Source organism: Bombyx mori, chromosome 24, assembly GCF_030269925.1.
Source record: "Bombyx mori chromosome 24, ASM3026992v2".
In the NCBI taxonomy this organism is placed as follows: Eukaryota; Metazoa; Arthropoda; class Insecta; order Lepidoptera; family Bombycidae; genus Bombyx; species Bombyx mori.
This window is the reverse complement of record NC_085130.1, coordinates 6274444-6294366: the sequence shown is the minus strand read 5'-3', so window position 1 is coordinate 6294366 and position 19923 is coordinate 6274444. Positions and strand designations below refer to the sequence as shown.

General features: G+C 42.9%; 1 protein-coding gene across 3 annotated transcripts in view; it reads left to right on the top strand.

The window, feature by feature from the left end:
• Positions 1-19923, top strand: part of Spr (sex peptide receptor) — a 269773-nt gene that overhangs the window by 229491 nt on the left and 20359 nt on the right. For all 3 annotated transcript variants that reach the window (XM_038019601.2, XM_062675498.1, NM_001114874.1), the window contains one exon: positions 12041-12141. In XM_038019601.2, the coding sequence (XP_037875529.1) occupies positions 12041-12141 (101 nt within the window). The remainder of the gene's footprint in view (positions 1-12040; positions 12142-19923) is intronic.

The following is a 19923-nucleotide window of genomic DNA, read 5'->3' as shown; positions in this document are numbered from 1 at the left end:
GGATGTGTTAAGCTGGGTATTTGATTTATTGAACCGGTTTATCAGGGTTAGGTGGTTGTGTGAGATTCGAAAGCTATTAAATTTATTTCTATATATGATTTATGGTTATTGATGGGATGTACAATCGCAAGGTACGAATAGAAATCACCGTGTACCTTTTTATCAAGTAATCAAGTGTTTCAATCTTAGCCACGTCATTTCGGATCCTCCCGATCCACTAACGGTGCTTTTAGGTACCTCAAGCACCGGTCACCGTTCTCGTCGAACCCGTCGCTTGCGACGAAGGGAATTAACTCTCAGACACAGCCCACTGAGTTTCTCGCCGGATCTTCTCAGTGAATCGCGTTTCCGATCCGGTGGTAAATTCTGCGAAGCACGGCTCTTGCTAGGGTTCGTGTTAGCAACGTCGTCATGTTGGAGCCCCGTGAGCTCGCCTACTAGTTAAGGTTCCGCTGAAATAGCCTCTCAAGGCTATCAGCTTAGGTAGGAAAAAAAAAAAAAAAAAAAAAAAAAACAATTTTATTTAATGCATCTTTGGAAGTGGAGGCGGTGATAACATTGTTGATGTCTACGGGCTCCAGTAACCACTTAAAATGACGTCACCTTAAGTACCCGTCAAAGGCCAAAAAAAAATCATACAAAATAATCCTGCGTAACATGATACGATTTGATACCATAAATGAATTTCAGTTCTCGTCTAAAAGAAGAAATAAATAAAAAAATCTGTTAGATATTTAATCGGTGAAATTGAAGCTTTCACATAGATCGTGCCTTTAAAAAAACTCCTTCTCAAAGAACATCAGAAAGGCTCCGGATATTACGAGAAAAGTTGTTTTCGGGGAAGCCTCGATCCGGGGAAACATCGATTAGTCTACACACGTGCGAATAATATGTGTGACGGAAAATTAAGGTTGTTAAAGATTAAATTTTTAAATTTTCCAAGTGATTAAATTGCCTTTTACTATATATATATATATATATAACATAGTATAACATAACAAGGGGTGAAATTGGAAAGGACATTTATGCAACTTCAGAGGAGAACTATTTAAAGTTTAAAATGTTGAAAAAATATTTAAAAAAAAACTTTTTTAACTATTAGAATGGAGTAAACTTAATTTTTTTTTTTGTTATTGCTTATGTGGGTGGACGTGCTCACAACCCACCTGGTAGTTACTGGAGCCCATAGATATATATAACGTAAAAGCGCCACCCACCTTGAGATATAAGCTCTAAGGACACAAGTATAGTTACAATGGCTGCGCTACCCCCAAACCGAAACGCATTACTGCTTCACGACAGAAATAGGCAGGGTGATGGTACCTACCCGTGCGGACTCACAAGAGGTCCTACCACCAATAAAACGAATTGTTGATGCTAATACCAAATAAAACGAACCTTCAATAGCAGACAGATAAACGTCGGGTATTCATCGAAATATCACTTAAACCAAATACCTTTCACCTCTCGATAAAATAACATTGACTAGAGGTCCCGCAGTAGTCGAAATTCGACTATAATTAATTGGAATTGTAAGTTTGTACATTATTATGATTGTATTTTATACTTCTATAATCACTAATTTCGCCAAGACTACACTATAAAAAATATTAACAAAGATAAAAAATATTTCATCATTCTCAATTTGACAACAGATGTCAAGAACAAAAGTTTGACAATAAATAGTATGCATGCGTGTGTGCGTCAAATACATGATATGTAGTGTGTGTAATGTTTTCTTTATTGATTTTATGTATCTTTCATGCATTATTTTAAAAAAATATTAGCATTGTGCACTTCTTCTCTATATTCTCTATAAGTGTGGAAAATTTCATACTCCTCCGTCCGCGCTATTTTCGTAAAAAGGGATACAAAGTTTTTGCTTTACGTATTAATATATAGATAAACATTGACGTCAGAAATCTTGACGCTTCCTTCATGAATAATTAAAATTACTTTGACGAATAAAGTGTTATTAGTGTCGATAATTTAATATTGTGACTAACTAACGTCAATTTTTCTTTAAACGTTTTTATTTTATTTTAGTACATATATTGGTGGATGAGCTCACGGCTCATCAGGTGTTGAGCGGTTACCGGAGCCCACAGACATCAGCAACGTAAATGCCACCGCCCAACTTGAGACATCAGTTCTAAAGTCTCCATTTTTACGGCTGCGTAAGAGCGAGTCTTCAAGCCCAAACTGCATTACTGCTTCACGGCCGAAATAGGCAGGGTCGTGGTACCTACCCTTGCGATCTCCCAACACGTTTCAATTAGTCTATTTATTTATTTATTTAGACACACCAACAGCAATACACACAAAACATTCAAGCTTAAAATCAACATGTAGAAAAATAAGTACTGGTATGTAAGCTAGTTACAGGCATGTACAGCAATCTCTTATAACACACTATGACATGTTTTTGAGCAATTTTACAAACAGCGGAAAAATAGGTTAAATTTAAATGTTAACAGTACGACATAAAAATAATAATTGAAAAGAACATGAAAACAAGAGTTAACCACCTAACATTCTCTCATCAATTATAAACAAAGGAACTTGGATACTAGTTTGTTTTAGAGACCAGGACACGTGTCGTTAAAAATGTCGATGCCGTCAATTAATGCACATATTTGGTTATATTAACTACAAATCTTTGATAAAGACAAATCTAGACAATAAAAAAGCTAGATTAAACCGTAAGATTACTTTTAATCGCGTATACGACTCGCGGAAAGCGAGGAAAATGCTTTCCATTAAATCCAAGTTTTTACCTGCTAAGGCTTCAAGATCTCTCGATTTTACAAGCGCTCTTACTACACGGATATAATTATGGCTTCGCATAAAGCGATCGCTGGGGTACTAGAAAACATCAGAACTAGAAAATCGTAGTCCACGCTGATCTCGAAGTTAAATTCGGAAGTTGAATATATATGTCGTGGATAACGACTTTAATAATATTAAGATATGTTTTGATTATTATTTTAAATGATAAAATGTTGTTTTGATAAATATCACAAAAATGTAGGGTAGACGCCGTAACGCCAGAGTATAAAATGGCGGTACGTGGACAGAGTCGTCTCAGGCAGACAGTCAGTCAGTTAGTCAGTCAGTCTCAGGCAGTCAGTCAGTATCAGTCAGTCAGTTTGTCAGTCAATCTCAGCCAGTCAGTCTGTCTCGGCAGTCAGTCTGTCAGTCAGTCTCGGGCAGTCAATCAGTCTCAGGCAGTCAGTCTGTCAGGCAGTCAGTCAGTCAGTCAGTCTCAGGCAGTCAGTCAGTCTGTCAGTCAGTCTCAGGCAGTCAGTTAGTCAGTCTGTCAGTCAGTCTCAGGCAGTCAGGCAGTCAGTCGGTCAGTTGAAACGAAACTTTCTTACCCTGTCATTGTGAAAATTATTTCAATAATTATTATTCAAAAGGTTTTAATGACAATTATTATTGTAATAATCTAAGTTCAACCGAATACAAATGATGACGGAAACTGTCGCTCAGCCACCGCTGGCTCCGTCATATAGGCTTTTCTTCAAATTTAAAACCATGACTTTCGCTGCAGAAACAAGAAAACGGTCCATCAAAACGTTCCAACGTAGCTTCATAGTACGCTATGAAGTTATTGCGGGTTTAATTTTAAAAATGTTATTATAAATTTATAACATTTTTATTAGTCTGAATTGTGGAAGCTAGGGAAGTAGGTCGCATTGGGAATGGATTTTTTTAGTGAATTCTTACGGTATTTGATTGGTACTGATATATTATTATATACGTGTAAATGTTTTATTATTGCCCTTGTAGAGAGACTAGCATACGGTCCACCTGATGGTAAGTGGTTACTGTCGCCCATGGACATCAGCAATGGAGAACCGAGCCGCTACCTTCCGTGTATATTGGTATTTGCGGCAACAACGAATTCTTTCTTATCATAAAATTGCAAATCAAACTAAAAGTCGGATGCACGTTATGCCCTGTCTAATGACGTAAGACCACAATGAAAAGTAAACATTATTCTAACCTACCTATTCTATAAAAAGCATTGTGCATCGAGTGGTCCATATTTCAAATTAGACACGACCTTCAGCAATGAAGAGACCGAGTCAGACGAAGATTCTATAAAAATATATAAACAATAATTGGCATACGCTTGGCAGCCCTATAAAGATAATTCGGCCGAATGTTTTGAGCGTGTTGGTATACGCCAATTCCGAAGCTGTCCATTCATTCGAGACATACACGTGAGCAATATTTTCTCGACGAAAACGGAAAAAATCGGCCTTTTTTTTTTTAAAAAGAAATATCACACTATTCTCTATTACATCATTCGCCTTCACATGCTTCTTTCTTTTTTGTATCTATCTAATTAGAACGCATTATTACTCACAAGTAAATACTGCAATTCTTCCTGTAAGGCCTCATGTCTCAAAACGGGTGGTGGAATTCACGGTTGTGTTGTCCAGACCTCTATAACACTAGACGAACCGTGGAGCATCAGCCTTTGGAAACAATACAACAAGCATACAAGTACCAGTTGAAATATTGTAATGTCCTTATACAAGAACGACTTGTAGCGTAAGTACGATTAAGTAAATCAAACCGAGTTGTCCTTTGTAACAGCTGTACTACTCTCCCAGCTGGAACACTAGACTCCTCCGCGGCAGAAATAGGCAGAAATGTGGGTAAAAACTCCAATTGAAAGAAATAATATATAAAGCTAGTTCTGGTGGATAGAATACGGAATGAATATGTTAGACTAAATCTGAAAGTGGCAACTGTGACAGAGAAGTTCAGAAGTGCGCCTTTAGGATGGTATAGACTTGTGATGAGACAAAATGGTAATGAGGTTGGTAAGAGAGCTTTAACTGTGAGTGTGGAAGGCTTTAGAGGAAGAGTTAGACTTAAAGAGAAATTTATGGATTGTGTGAAAGACGATATGTGTAAGAGGGTAGTGAGCGAAGAAATGCTACATGATAGAGGAGTATGGAAGGAGAAAACATGTTGCGCTAACCCCAGGTGACTAGGAGAAGGGCAGGAGAATGATGATGATGATGATGATAAAGCTAGTTCTATATATAGATTTGGTTTATTCCTACTGTATTCGCTGGTAGCCTCACGCAGACGGTAAGTGAGCTCACGGGCTCAACCTGAGAGAATTAGCTAACACTGGCCCTAGAATGAGCAGTGCTTCGCAGAATCTATCGCCAGATCGGAATCCGACCCACTGAGAAGATCCGGCGACAAACTCAGTGGGCTCAGACTTGGTTGAAGATTTTTAAGGGCACTCGAAATAAATCGATGGACTTGCATCTATAGGACGTTACTTCGAACTGTTATTTGAAAAGTTACCAATACCATTAGAGTAAGATCCCAGGGCCCCCAGACGTCACGTATTTTCATTCCGATCCAAGCACTCGCCGCGAGCTGACGTGCTCATTGTTCGTTCGATCGCCCGACCTCGGTTCGTGGCACATCTGGCGTCCAAGTGTTTTCTCGGAAGTGACTACCTGTGCTAATTGCGTCGCACCGCCGTTTGTGAACGGGCGGACCCCTAAATTCCTGGAATTCGTTCGGCAACTTAGTGGCCCGTTTGTGAACGGACGGTTGTGTGCCGTAATTAATCGTGATTATTATAGTTTTGGGGCCTCGCCGTAAGGCGAGTGTGTTTAAAGTCCCGGGGTAGCCCCCCCTGGGCACGTGACAGTTACAATGGAGTCCACGATCGATCTGTTCGCGGAATTCCTCCGTCTGAGGTACCCGACATTATCGGCCGAATTTTTAGAATTTAAGGCCAATCACGCCGCGAACTCAGAAGCGGTCTCCGTCGCGCCCGCCGCTCCCGTGTCCCCAATACTCGCGAGCAAAGCTCCCGCGTCGATCGCTGCGGTCTCGGTTCCAGCCCTGCGCTCATCCGCAGCACACGTCGCGTCCACGCGTTCATCCGCGGCCTCCATCGCGCCCGCGCCGTCCTCTGCCCCCGAGCGATTGTCCGTGGCCTCCGTCGCGACCGTCAACCCCGCGCCCTCTAAAACGCCCGCCTGCGGGTCGCCCGCGCCCTCCTCTTCATCCGACTCGGAGTCGGACATGGAGGTCGATCTTTCCCCCGCCCCCTCGACTGATGGATTCACAGTAGTCCAAAAAGGTAAGAGGCGCGCTGCGGAAGCCCGAGCTCCCGCGGCCGCCAAAGTAAGCAGAGCCGCGAACGCATCGCGCCTCCGTCCACCGACCCCCGTTGCTCCCCCTGCCCGTGCTACACCGTCGCCGCGCCCGGTAGTACAAAAGAAAATCCAAGCCCCTCCCCCGGTAATCCTTCAAGAGAAGGCAGCCTGGGAACGAGTTTCCCTGGCCCTTAAGGCCAAAAATATTAATTTCACGAATGCCCGTAACCTCGCGAACGGCATTCAAATTAAGGTTCAAACACCCGACGACCATAGGGCCCTCTCTTCTTACCTCCGTAAGGAGCGTATAAGTTTCCATACGTATACGCTCCAGGAGGAGCGCGAACTTCGTGCCGTCATACGTGGCATCCCTAAAGAGTTGGATGCCGAACTCGTCAAGGCCGACCTTCTGGAACAAGGCCTACCAGTAAATTCAGTGCACCGCATGCACACCGGCCGCGGTAGGGAGCCATATAATATGGTTCTAGTCGCCCTCCAGCCTACCCCCGAGGGTAAGCAAATTTTTAACATACGTACCGTCTGTAGGCTCTCCGGTATCGCCGTCGAAGCCCCCCATAAAAAAGGCACTCCTAGCCAGTGCCATAACTGTCAACTGTACGGGCATTCTTCCCGTAACTGTCACGCGCGCCCCCGATGCGTCAAGTGTCTAGGCGATCACGCTACGGCCCTTTGCACTCGCGATCAAAAAACCGCGACGGAACCGCCTAGCTGCGTCCTGTGTCGAACACAGGGTCACCCCGCAAATTACCGCGGATGCCCCCGAGCCCCGAAAATAAATCGCCGCGTCGCCCGCCAAAACCGCCTCCGAGCTTCCCACCCAGACATCAAAGCCTCGACACCCTCTGTGTCGCAGGCTAAGCCAGCATTCGTTCCGGCGCCGGTGCCCAGTGGCTCGGCCTGGGCGAAACCGCTGCCGTACACGAACACGGCTACAACTCCCTCCTCCGCGATTCGTCCCGCCCCCGCGATACGCCCCTCCCCCGCGAATTGCCCTCCGACAGCGTCCGACAATCTTGCTCTAGCGATCGACTTCTTTCAATCGATTAACTTTGAGCGCGTTAACGCTTTAGGTGACGCCATCCGCGCCGCCTCCACTGCACAGCACTTCATCGCCGTTGTGCAAGAATACGCCGACGTATACGCGTCGTTAAATACGTACGTCCTCCCCTCACTCCGCCGGTAATCAATGGCGTACATAAGTAGAATAAAGCCCTTATCCGTAACGATAGGATTTTTTAACGCTTACGGTCTCGCAAATCAACGTGATCAGGTTTGTGATTTTTTGCGTGACCATCAAATTGACATATTTTTAGTACAGGAGACTCTACTTAAGCCCGCGCGCCGCGACCCTAAAATCGCGAACTATAACATGGTTAGGAACGACAGGCTCACTGCTCGTGGTGGTGGTACCGTCATCTACTACAGAAGAGCCTTGCACTGCATCCCGCTCGATCCCCCCGCGCTCGTTAACATCGAAGCATCAGTATGCCGAATCTCACTGACGGGACACGCGCCGATCGTTATCGCGTCCGTTTATCTTCCACCGGATAAGATTGTTCTAAGCAGTGATATCGAGGCGCTGCTCAGCATGGGAAGCTCTGTCATTCTGGCGGGCGACCTAAATTGTAAACACATCAGGTGGAATTCTCACACCACAACCCCTAATGGCAGGCGGCTCGACGCGCTAGTTGATGATCTCGCCTTCGATATCATCGCTCCGCTAACCCCGACTCACTACCCGCTAAATATCGCGCATCGCCCGGATATACTCGACATAGCGTTATTAAAAAACGTAGCTCTGCGCTTACACTCGATCGAAGTAGTTTCAGAGTTAGATTCAGACCACCGTCCCGTCGTTATGAAACTCGGTCGCGCTCCCGATTCCGTTCCCGTCACGAGGACTGTGGTGGATTGGCACACGCTGGGCATCAGCCTGGCTGAATCTGATCCACCATCGCTCCCGTTTAGCCCGGACTCTACCCCGTCTCTTCAGGATACCGCTGAAGCCATAGACATCCTAACGTCACACATTACCTCGACATTAGATAGGTCATCGAAGCAAGTTGTAGCGGAGGACTTCCTTCACCGCTTCGAATTGCCCGACGATATTAGGGAACTCCTTAGAGCTAAGAACGCTTCGATCCGCGCCTACGATAGGTATCCTACCATGGAAAATCGTATTCGAATGCGTGCCCTACAACGCGACGTAAAGTCTCGCATCGCCGAAATCCGAGATGCTAGGTGGTCTGATTTCTTAGAAGGACTCGCGCCCTCTCAAAGGTCTTACTACCGTTTAGCTCGTACTCTCAAATCGGATACGGTTGTAACTATGCCCCCCCTCGTAGGCCCCTCAGGTCGACTCGCGGCGTTTGATGATGACGAAAAAGCAGAGCTGCTGGCCGATACATTGCAAACCCAGTGCACGCCCAGCATTCAATCCGCGGACCCTGTTCATGTAGAATTAGTAGACAGTGAGGTAGAACGCAGAGCCTCCTTGCCACCCTCGGATGCGTTACCACCCGTCACCCCAATGGAAGTTAAAGACCTGATCAAAGACCTACGTCCTCGCAAGGCTCCCGGTTCCGACGGTATATCTAACCGCGTTATTAAACTTCTACCCATCCAACTCATCGTGATGTTGGCATCTATTTTCAATGCCGCTATGGCGAACTGTATCTTTCCCGCGGTGTGGAAAGAAGCAGACGTTATCGGCATACATAAACCCGGTAAACCAAAAAATCATCCGACGAGTTACCGCCCGATTAGCCTCCTCATGTCTCTGGGCAAACTGTATGAGCGTTTGCTCTACAAACGCCTCAGAGACTTCGTCTCATCAAAGGGCATTCTCATCGATGAACAATTCGGATTCCGTGCAAATCACTCATGCGTACAACAGGTGCACCGCCTCACGGAGCACATTCTTGTAGGACTTAACCGACCAAAACCGATCTATACGGGAGCCCTCTTCTTCGACGTCGCAAAAGCGTTCGACAAAGTCTGGCACAACGGTTTGATTTTCAAACTTTTCAACATGGGCGTACCGGATAGTCTCGTGCTCATCATACGAGACTTCTTGTCTAACCGCTCTTTTCGATATCGAGTAGAGGGAACCCGCTCCTCCCCGCGACCACTCACGGCTGGAGTCCCGCAAGGCTCCGTTCTCTCTCCGCTCCTATTTAGTTTATTTATTAACGATATTCCCCGGTCGCCGCCGACTCAGCTAGCCTTATTCGCTGACGACACAACCGTTTACTACTCAAGTAGAAACAAGTCCCTAATCGCGAGTAAGCTCCAGAGTGCAGCGTTAACCCTCGGACAGTGGTTCCGAAAATGGCGCATAGACATCAACCCAGCGAAAAGCACAGCAGTGTTATTTCAAAGGGGAAACTCACCGCTTATTTCCTCCCGCATTAGGAGGAGAAATATCACACCCCCGATCACCCTCTTCGGCCAACCTATACCCTGGGCTAGGAAGGTCAAGTACCTGGGAGTCACCCTGGATGCATCCATGACATTCCGCCCGCATATAAAAACAGTCCGCGATCGTGCCGCATTTATTCTCGGCAGACTCTATCCCATGATCTGTAAGCGGAGTAAAATGTCCCTTCGGAACAAGGTGACACTTTACAAAACTTGCATAAGGCCCGTCATGACTTACGCGAGTGTGGTGTTCGCTCACGCGGCCCGCACACACATAGACACCCTCCAATCCCTACAATCCCGCTTTTGCAGGTTAGCCGTCGGGGCTCCGTGGTTCGTGAGGAACGTCGACCTACACGACGACCTGGGCCTCGAATCGATCCGCAAACACATGAAGTCAGTGTCGGAACGTTACTTCGATAAGGCTATGCGTCATGATAATCGCCTTATCGTTGCTGCCGCTGACTACTCCCCGAATCCTGATCACGCAGGAGCAAGTCACCGTCGTCGCCCTAGACACGTCCTTACGGATCCATCAGATCCAATAACTCTTGCATTAGATACCTTCAGCTCTAACACTAGGAGCAGGCTGAGGAACCCCGGTAACCGTACGCGTCGAACTCGACAAAGAGGTCGACGTGCAGCCTAACCCATGCATCAGCCCGCTGAGTTTCTCGCCGGATCTTCTCAGTGGGTCGCGATTCCGATCCGGTAGTAGATTCATTCGCGAAGCAACTGCTCTTGAGTTGTTAGGTCTCCTTCGGAGGCGCTCGGGCAGTTGTTAGCAAATCCCACCCCTTCTGGCTGAGCATTTGCTCGCCCACCTGTCCTGGTGAAGCTGGAAAGGCCTCCGGGCCACCAGTAATCCTTCAATCATAAAAAAAAAAAAAAAAAAAAAAAAACGTCACGTATTTTCTGACGAACGAAATGTGGCCGATTGCGTAGTGTTAGTATGTACTAAAAACGCAAGCCTACAATCAATTAATTATATATTCAATTTAATACCTCTGTGGGTAAGAGCGCGAGGGCATTATCCACGCGCATGAGACTGAGTGAGACATGTATTAGGATATATTGACTTCTCTGTCTCTCTGTCTATTGGCGTATTCGCGACTTATTTTTAAAGATATTTCCTAAAATATACGTAAGAATCAGCTTTCAGAAAATACGTAAAGTATGTCATAATTTTATGTACCTTGAGCAATCGGCCATATTTTGTTCGTCAGAAAATACGTGACGTCTGGGGGCCCTGGGATCTTGGACTACATAAACGATTTGGGTTGTTGCATTTGTTACGAGCAATGAAAATGCAACACATATAGTCTTGTTATTATACAGTTAAAACCTTTGGTCCGTATCTAAGTCGGATATACCTACCCTCTTTTGGTGTGTGATGAATATCAATATTTCGAATACTCTTTGAGTTGTAACTCACTGTTTCATTGCAGTAAAACTAGCCGAATAATGGTATCTACTTTATGGATCTGATCACGTTCCTCACCTTGAAACATGAGGTCGAAGCCTTATACTGTATCGCATAAATGAGTGACAAACTTTTTCAATCGGATAACCTCTTCGTGCCAAAATAGAACAGGATACAATCTATTTTTAACAACAACAAAAAACGCAAAGCTTACACTCCAATTAATATGCATTCTCTGTTAAAAGCGACGGCCTATGCGAAAGCAAAACAATCTTAGTCAAAGGTAAAGAAAAAAAAATTATGAATAGTATTTACCTAAATATGAATTAATTTTGTTAATAAAGGCTTCTTTACCTCTGTTAAAAATCTTCTTTAAGGTATTGATTATTAAATATACTTTGATAAGTAATCATCAACAGACAATCTCGGATTGAAATTGAAATGCGAAATTAAATCTATAGATACGGACAGATCTCGGTTCAAATGTATTTCTCGAATGGCCTCAATATCGAGACTTGAACTATCGATAAAGAAGCTCTTTTACTGAAAATCTAGACTTGAACAGCGCGATACGAACGACACCGTCCACTTCAAAACTATGTCTTGCGTTCGAAGAATTTCGCTGCGAAATATCGAAGCCTTTGACGGCAAAGTGTAGTGGCATAGAAATATAACGAATTTTTATTTTATTTTTATTGCCATGATAAGTAGACGAGCTCACGGCCCGCCATAGACATCAACCCGGTCAATGCCGCCGCCTCTTTGCTCTTTGTCTGGATGTTTATTATCTATATAAATGCATATATTTAAACATATATGTCTGTTTGTCAGTCTCTAGTATCCATAACACAAGGAATCCTAAATTACAGCTACAGTTGTGATTATCACTTAATAGAACGATTCTATCATAGCACCAACATAATTAGCCATAACCATAGTGATGTGTGATCAGGTTCATTATTTGGTACGTAGCTAATTGTTTTTTGTTGTTTTTGTTCAAAAAAATTAAACTGAAAAATTTTCTCCCCAGGTCATTCCAGCGATGTTCCACACGGCTAGTATCTGGTTGACGTTAGCCTTAGCCGTCCAGAGATATATCTACGTTTGCCACGCGCCCGTCGCCAGGACCTGGTGAGCTTTTACGAACGCTTACGATTACAGCTTTGGGCAGAGCTTCCATCGAGCGCCCGAAATAGTTCGGTAGACTGACGGTCCGAACTTTATCGTTCTGAACTTGTATATATCCAAACTTATCTTATGAAAATGTCGTTAGCGAGATTCAGGCATCTGTCAAATATCTCGTGTTCCATAATAGCTACCCGGATACAACAAAATCACTGATTTGATTGATGTTTTTTTTTATAAATGTGAATTGACAGCCGAGACCTCGGTATTAAGTGGCTACTTGAGCCCATGGACGGCGACATGAGTGCCGCTACCCACTTTGAAACCTGAAGATGGAGTCTCAGTGATATGGTATAGCGACTACCCCACCATTCAAACCGGAACGGGTTACTAAATAATTCTTAAATAGCACGGTCGATCTTGTTTTCGATCTAATGGGAGGAAATCCGGACGGGCTTTAGTCCTGACAAAGGTTATTCATTATTTTATGGTCCCTGAAAACAATAATCATAATAGTATTGTTCCAATTAAGAGTATTCTAAATTTAATTAAAACTATTTTTACGATTTTACTACCACGTGTGTTAGTTTTGGTTTCATTATTTCCGACTTTTCGATAATACTTTACAGTTTTCGTTGTTATCGACAACTAAGATGTTGTTTAACTACTGCATAATAAAAAAATATCTATAAAACTATGTATTTATCTTAATTAGATCAGAGAGCGAGAGAGAGAGAGAAACAGAGAGAGAGTGAGAGAGGGAGATATAAAGAAATAAAAATGATTTCCATTCTCGTCATACGATTACGGAACCCTAAAATATTGAACAGCTTAATCGATTTCATTGCCGAATATAGTCGATTTGGCGAAAATACGTGACCTACATTAATATTATCAGATAGGAATTTCTGGTATTTCCAGCGTATCTACATCGTTGATCATTAAACCGTGGGGATATATGTCGGGTATTAGTGGAATTTCGGATATGCGAGTGTTGTGTGACACGGAGGATGCGAAAAAGAAACGAAAAATTACAAAATGCTTCCTCTGGTTCGTGTTTTCTTATCGACGTCTCAAGTTTTTCCTCAGTGAGACATGAGACATGTCATGAGACATTTCCGTTGCTTAAAGCTCGCGTGGGGATGCGACCGGACCAAACGTCCGCGAAAACACTAATCTTTTCTCGACTTTTCAAATACAATGCGACTTTTCATATGTGCATATTACTGTTATGCGCTTCGGGTTCGGGATAAATAAAACTTCCACCGAAGTACAAATCAATACTCTATTTAATTTTAACACTTAGAACACTTACAGAGTACTTTATAATTCGTATTCAATTCAATTACTTCCGCTTCGCTTCAGGTGATCCGTTCGCTGTTTCGCTTCGAGTAGTTCCGATTACTAACTTGCCTTCGTGCCATCTCTGCAACGCTTTTATAGTCGATACGACATCCCTAGGATTATCAAGAACATTCATGACATGTCGAGTAGTTGATTTGCTATTTGATAATAGATGGCGCCGTACTTCTCGAGCGTTCTCGATTTTACTAGTTCTTTTGATATTCGTTTCTACTATTCGACGATAGATGACGTTGCTCTTATCGGCATAACATTATTAGTAGATTTGCCACGAATAGTGATTTGGCCGAATACCGAATATTCGATTCGGCAACGCTGTCGGCCGAAGCGCCGAATATTCGGCACAAAGCACATGCTACTTAGTCGGGCGCGTAAAGAATAATACGACAGGTCGGGACCTGGCCATCGTGCGTGGGCGGTGTCCGGCCATTTGACTATTTCACTTGCGAGTAAAGTAGTTGTGTAGTTTTAAAGATTTAAGCATACATAGGGACAGAGAAAGCGACTTTGTTTTATAATATGTAGTGATGACACCAATTAATAAAAAATCGGCCATATAGGAATATTATGAGATTTGTAGTGAAAATAATAAACAAACTCGTGATTCGACTTTTTTTGCGAAACGTGATTTGAGACCTACCCGTCATTTTTCGGAATTCGGTATTCGGCCGAATAGTACCTATTGTTCGGCCGAATACGAATAGTAGCCGAATGCTCGTGGCATGTCTAATTATTATTAGTACGTCTCAAGGTATTCATGTTGTGACGTCTTAGACCACCAGTAACTACTTAACAAAGTTAAACGGTAAACTCGTTAAACTAAACGCTGAAAGAAAACCCAGTCATCGTTTAGTTCGCTCTAACTTTCCATACGTCTATCGGAACATTATTTGCTCTAACAACTTCAGGAAATTCCTCAAGCGAAATACCGATTTCTTCAAACAGCTTTTTTCATGTTTCGATTCTGAAAATAAATGTTTCTTATATACAAACAATCTCTGGCGGCTTCTTTTGCGGAGAATGCAAAGCGTAAAGCCGATAATTTCGGGAGTCAATCACATTTTCTAGGAACGTAAGAGAAATAAGAAAAAATCGACTAATGCTGTGCGCGAACGAATAAAAAGGCTGTTAAATTCGTTTATATTTAGTTTGTTTACACTACCGTAGTGCGTTTCTACACACTCGTTAAAGGTTTTTTTGTTTGTATTTCGACCAGACGACCTCGCCATAGTTGCTACTTTAAGCTCATCTCATCATGATTTCACTTTGAGAAGGCGGCACGACATGAGAACCCTCTTGTCGTGGCTGCCGGAATCTACACCCGATCCCGTAGACCGAATGGTAAACAGTCGACGTCGCCCAAGGCACGTCATTGCGGATCCTCCCGATCCACTAACGGTGCTTTTAGGCACCACGAGCACCGGTCACTGTCCTCGTCGAACCCGTCGCTTACGACGAAGGGCTCGACGAGCGAATTAACCCATAGACACAGCCCACTGAGTTTCTTGCCGGATGTTCTCAGTATGGACTCCGGTAACCGCTTAAAACACCAGGTGGGCCGTGAGATCGTCCACCCATCTAAGCAATAAAAAAAGCGAATTCCAACCTGAATAACTAATTACGTATTAGTAAAATCGAATGCTTAAACGAATTAATTCGCTAAATAACCGGTGTTAGCATATTGGTGTTTGTACGGTTTACATAGTTATGGGAAAAGGTTATACTTTTTGGTTGGAAAAACTTTAATACTATTGAGACTTCGTGATGTCTTCTTCTTTTTCTTCTTAGTCGAATACTTCATTGCTGAAGGTCGTGGCCTTGAAAGCCCTTTCTGGCTCTTTGTAAGCTTCCATTTGCTTCGGTTTTCGGCTTCTCTCAGGGCGTTCGCCACAGATTCACAGATAGATTCGTGATGTCTATGATCTCCAAAATTCTCTACCCATCTAAACATTAAAACAAGATTCGTTCGCGAATGTCGCGTCCAAACGCCATTCTAGAATGTTCGCGCTGTTATAACCCTAGTATGAATACTATTTGGCTGACAGCCCTAACCAAGCTGCACGATCAGCATTCCCGAGCTCTCCTGTTCCGTCCGCCCCGCAAACGGATAGTCTTGTACAATCTTTCGACCCGAGCGGTCAAGTCTTCTACAACCTCCCGACCTGAGCGGTCAAGTCTTCTCCTGTCCTACTAAATCAGTGCGCGTGACTGTCGTCGGACCTCCATAACTTCGTATTTCATTTATTTAAATCTACGTAGCGAATCCCGCTATAACATTTTGGTGGCAGCGTTAAGGGATCCAAAAACCCGGGTCCTCGGATCGTCTCCGTCTACTTGAAAAGCTCATCGCCGTATCCTGAAGAAAACAAAAAGAAATCACTAAGTCTGTCCAGAACCAGTCCGCGCCATACTACATCCACTGAATCCAAGAAGACTCAACCACTGTATCCTGAAAGAAGACTCAACCACTGTATCCTGAAAGAAGACTCAACCACTGTATCCTGAAAGAAGACTCAACCACTGTATCCACATACTATATCCACTGAATCAAAGAAGAAAAACCACTGTATCCTGAAAAGAAAAAAAAACCCACTGTATCCTGACGGAAGAATCAACCACTGTATCCTAAAACAAGAAAACACCACTGTATCCTGAAAGAAAAAGCATCGTATCCCGAAAGAAGAATTCATCATCATCATCACATTCCGAAAAAATCAAGCATCAACCAGGCCGTTTCCTGTCAACCCGAGCCGAGCCTCAATCGCCTTATCACCGGAATGCTGAGACTTCGAGCTACAATATTCGTCGCCTGCGCAACATTGTTACAGTAAGCCGTTCTTTGTTCCAATATTATAATATAAACAAATCGTATCAAGAATTCGCCGCAGTACTTCCGACAATAATTTCAAAGCAAAACAATCAACCCTTGTTCTTAATCGTTTCAACCAAACCTATTGTTATATTTTCTACATCCTAATTCAAATTCTATTTCTATTTTAAAACTTTAATAAATTTGTTACAATGCCATCGGACTCCAAGGTACCGAAAGAAACTTTGTCGCTTCCAGTCCAAGTTGATCTACCTTCTGAATCAGAAGACGATAGGCCTCTTGACTCATTCGAAAAAGAAAAAATCAAAAAATCCTCACAAATGTAACTAGACCTAAGCATACTTTTAAAATTCATTAAACCATACGATGGGAGTAAGGAAACTCTCAATTCATTTTTAATAAATTGCAACAACGCCTACGAGCTCGCGAATAAAATTCAAAAACCAATTGTTTTCAAATACATCCTATGTCAACTGCAAGGTCGAGCCGAAATCGCATGCTCCATTAAGGAATTCAATAACTGGGAACAATTAAAAACATTTCTTAAAACACAATTTAGTGAACGGAAGCATTACTCCTACTTACTAACAGAATTACAGGAAAGTAAGCAACAGACAAACGAAAACATTAGTCAATATGCGCTTAAAATCGAAACTCTGTTATCCCAACTTCTTACGGAAATCTCGCTCAACACTACAAAGAATAAAGAAATTCATGGCCGCGTCGCAATGATGGAGGAGTTAGCCCTTCACCACTTTCTAATGGGACTACACCCGAGAATATCAAACATCATTAGGTGTAAGTCACCCCGTACGCTGAACGAAGCGATTAACTTTGCTATATCCGAAGAGAAAATTCAACAAACTCTGTATAGACGCAACGCGCCCATAGATCACGTACGCCCGCGAAGAATAATATCAAATAATCCTAACATGTCTCGCGAAAACCGTAATCAATACAACAACACTCAGACTCCGCGTTACAATCCACAAAATACCAATTCCAATTTAGTGTGACGTTATTGCAAAAATCCGGGTCACACGATCGAGAACTGTAGAAAGAGAGAGTATAATAACAAATTCAAAAACCAGTCCATTCCTGGTCCTTCCACTTCCTACCAAGCACCTAATCAATTTAGGAAGGTTAACCTAATTACCGAACAAAACGGATATGACACGGTAGACTATAACGAAATTCCAAAACGAGAAAATTTAAACGCATAATGGACTCCCGCCGGTGTCACGAGAGTCCAGCATCAAGACACTCTCTCGTGCCAAATCAAAACGACACCAATCATTCAAAAACAATCTCACTGTATCAAAAGAAACTCGCTGTATCCTCTGTATCCTCTGTATCCGATTCACCGAATCAAAACAAAATCGCTGTATCCTCTGTATCCGATTCACCGAATCAAAACAAAATCGCTGTATCCTCTGTATCCTCTGTATCCAATTCGCCGAATCAATATAAACTCACTGTATCCTCTGTATCCGATTCAATGAATCAATATAAACTCACTGTATCCTCTGTATCCGATTCAATGAATCAAAAATCCACTGTATCTCCTAAATCTAAACAATCAAATTCAAAGTCATCCACTGAATCCATTCTGCAAACATACAACATTACTACTAATCCTGCTAAACAACACTTACCATTCATCGAAACAAAAACAACTCTATCCTCTGTTCCGTTCAAGCTACTCATAGACAGTGGCGCATCAATCAGTCTCATAAAGGCAACGTCTATTCAAAAAATGCCAAAAATCACAAAAGAAGTAATCGCGTTTAACGGTTTAGGGTCATCAGAGAATGTAATACACTCCCTAGGCCACATCCTAATCAACATCCTATCAGCCCAACACCGGTTCCATTTAATCCCAGACCTAGACTTCCCTTATGACAGAATAATAGGCAATGACTTCCTCTCCGCATTCAATTCCCAAATCGATTACTCTAAAGAAATACTCACCCTTGGCGACCTAAGCTTCAAACTCCAATTTCATGAACCAACCCTCATTATACCTGCTAGATCCGAAGTCGTCGTAGAATGTTCCATTTCCAATCCAGAACTAAAAGAAGGCCTCATCCTAGATCAAAATATCTCTGACGATCTCTTAGTAGCTAACTGTCTCGTAAAAACAAAGGCAAACAATAGAGCCAACATCACTGTAGTCAATATCTCCGAATCCGATATAGCTTTAAGAAACAATTTGAAATTAAGACTCGATCCTATTGACACTATCCCAAATCATCACCCTACTAAATCCAACATTATAAATTATACTAATTCCAACGAAACAAATTCAATCCAGAGAACGAAACAAGTATTAAGCATGCTACGTACATCTCATTTAAATAACGAAGAAACCTCTGCTCTTTTAGAACTTTGTACAGACTATTCCGACATCTTCCATCTTCCTAATGAAAAACTAACATATACTAATGCTATTCAACACGATATTAAAACCACATCAGAAGTTCCAATTCACACAAAAACTTATAGATTCCCCGAGATCCATAAAAAGGAAGTAGACAAACAGATTAATGATATGTTAGAGCAAGGCATAATAGAACCTTCAATATCCCCTTGGTCCTCACCCATTTGGGTTGTACCAAAGAAACTCGATGCATCAGGCCAACAAAAGTGGCGCATAGTTATAGACTATAGAAAACTGAATGACATAACTATTGGAGATACCTATCCCATTCCCCAAATCACAGAAATCCTAGACCAATCAGGAAAAAGCACATACTTCTCCACTTTAGACTTAGCCTCCGGATTCCATCAAATTCTCGTAAATCAACCTGAAAAAACAGCCTTCAGCGTCCCTCAAGGTCATTTCCAATTTGCCCGCATGAGCTTCGGACTCAAAAACGCCCCTTCTACCTTCCAACGCCTAATGAACACGGCTCTATCCGGTTTACAAGGTCTACGCTGTTTCGTATATTTAGATGACATCGTCTGCTATTCCTCTGACTTAAAAACTCAAATTCTAAACCTCGCTGAGATCTTTCAGAGACTCAGAAACTTCAATCTCAAACTGCAACCTGACAAGTGCGAATTCCTACGACGAGAAGTCGCTTACTTAGGACACATAATCTCCACTGACGGAGTCAAACCTAACCCAGATAAAATAAAAGCAGTCGTTGAATTCCCTACGCCTTCTAATCCCAAAGACATTAAGTCATTTCTTGGTCTCGTTTCCTACTATCGCCGGTTCATCCCCGACTTTTCAAAAATTGCCAAACCCCTTACCTCTTTACTAAAGAAAGAAACACCATTCAATTGGGAGAACCAACAACAAATATCATTCAATCTCCTAAAACAAAAACTTACTACTGCCCCTGTGCTCGCCTATCCCGATTTCTCCCAACCTTTCCTTCTAACCTGTGACGCATCAAATCATGCCGTCGGATCCGTACTATCTCAAGGACCTGTCGGAAAAGACAGACCCATCGCGTTCGCCTCTCGAACACTTAACCGAAGCGAAGTCCATTACAGCACCACGGAAAAAGAATTACTAGCAATATTGTTCGGATGCAAAACCTTTAGGCCATACCTCTATGGCAGAAAATTCCAAATCATAACTGACC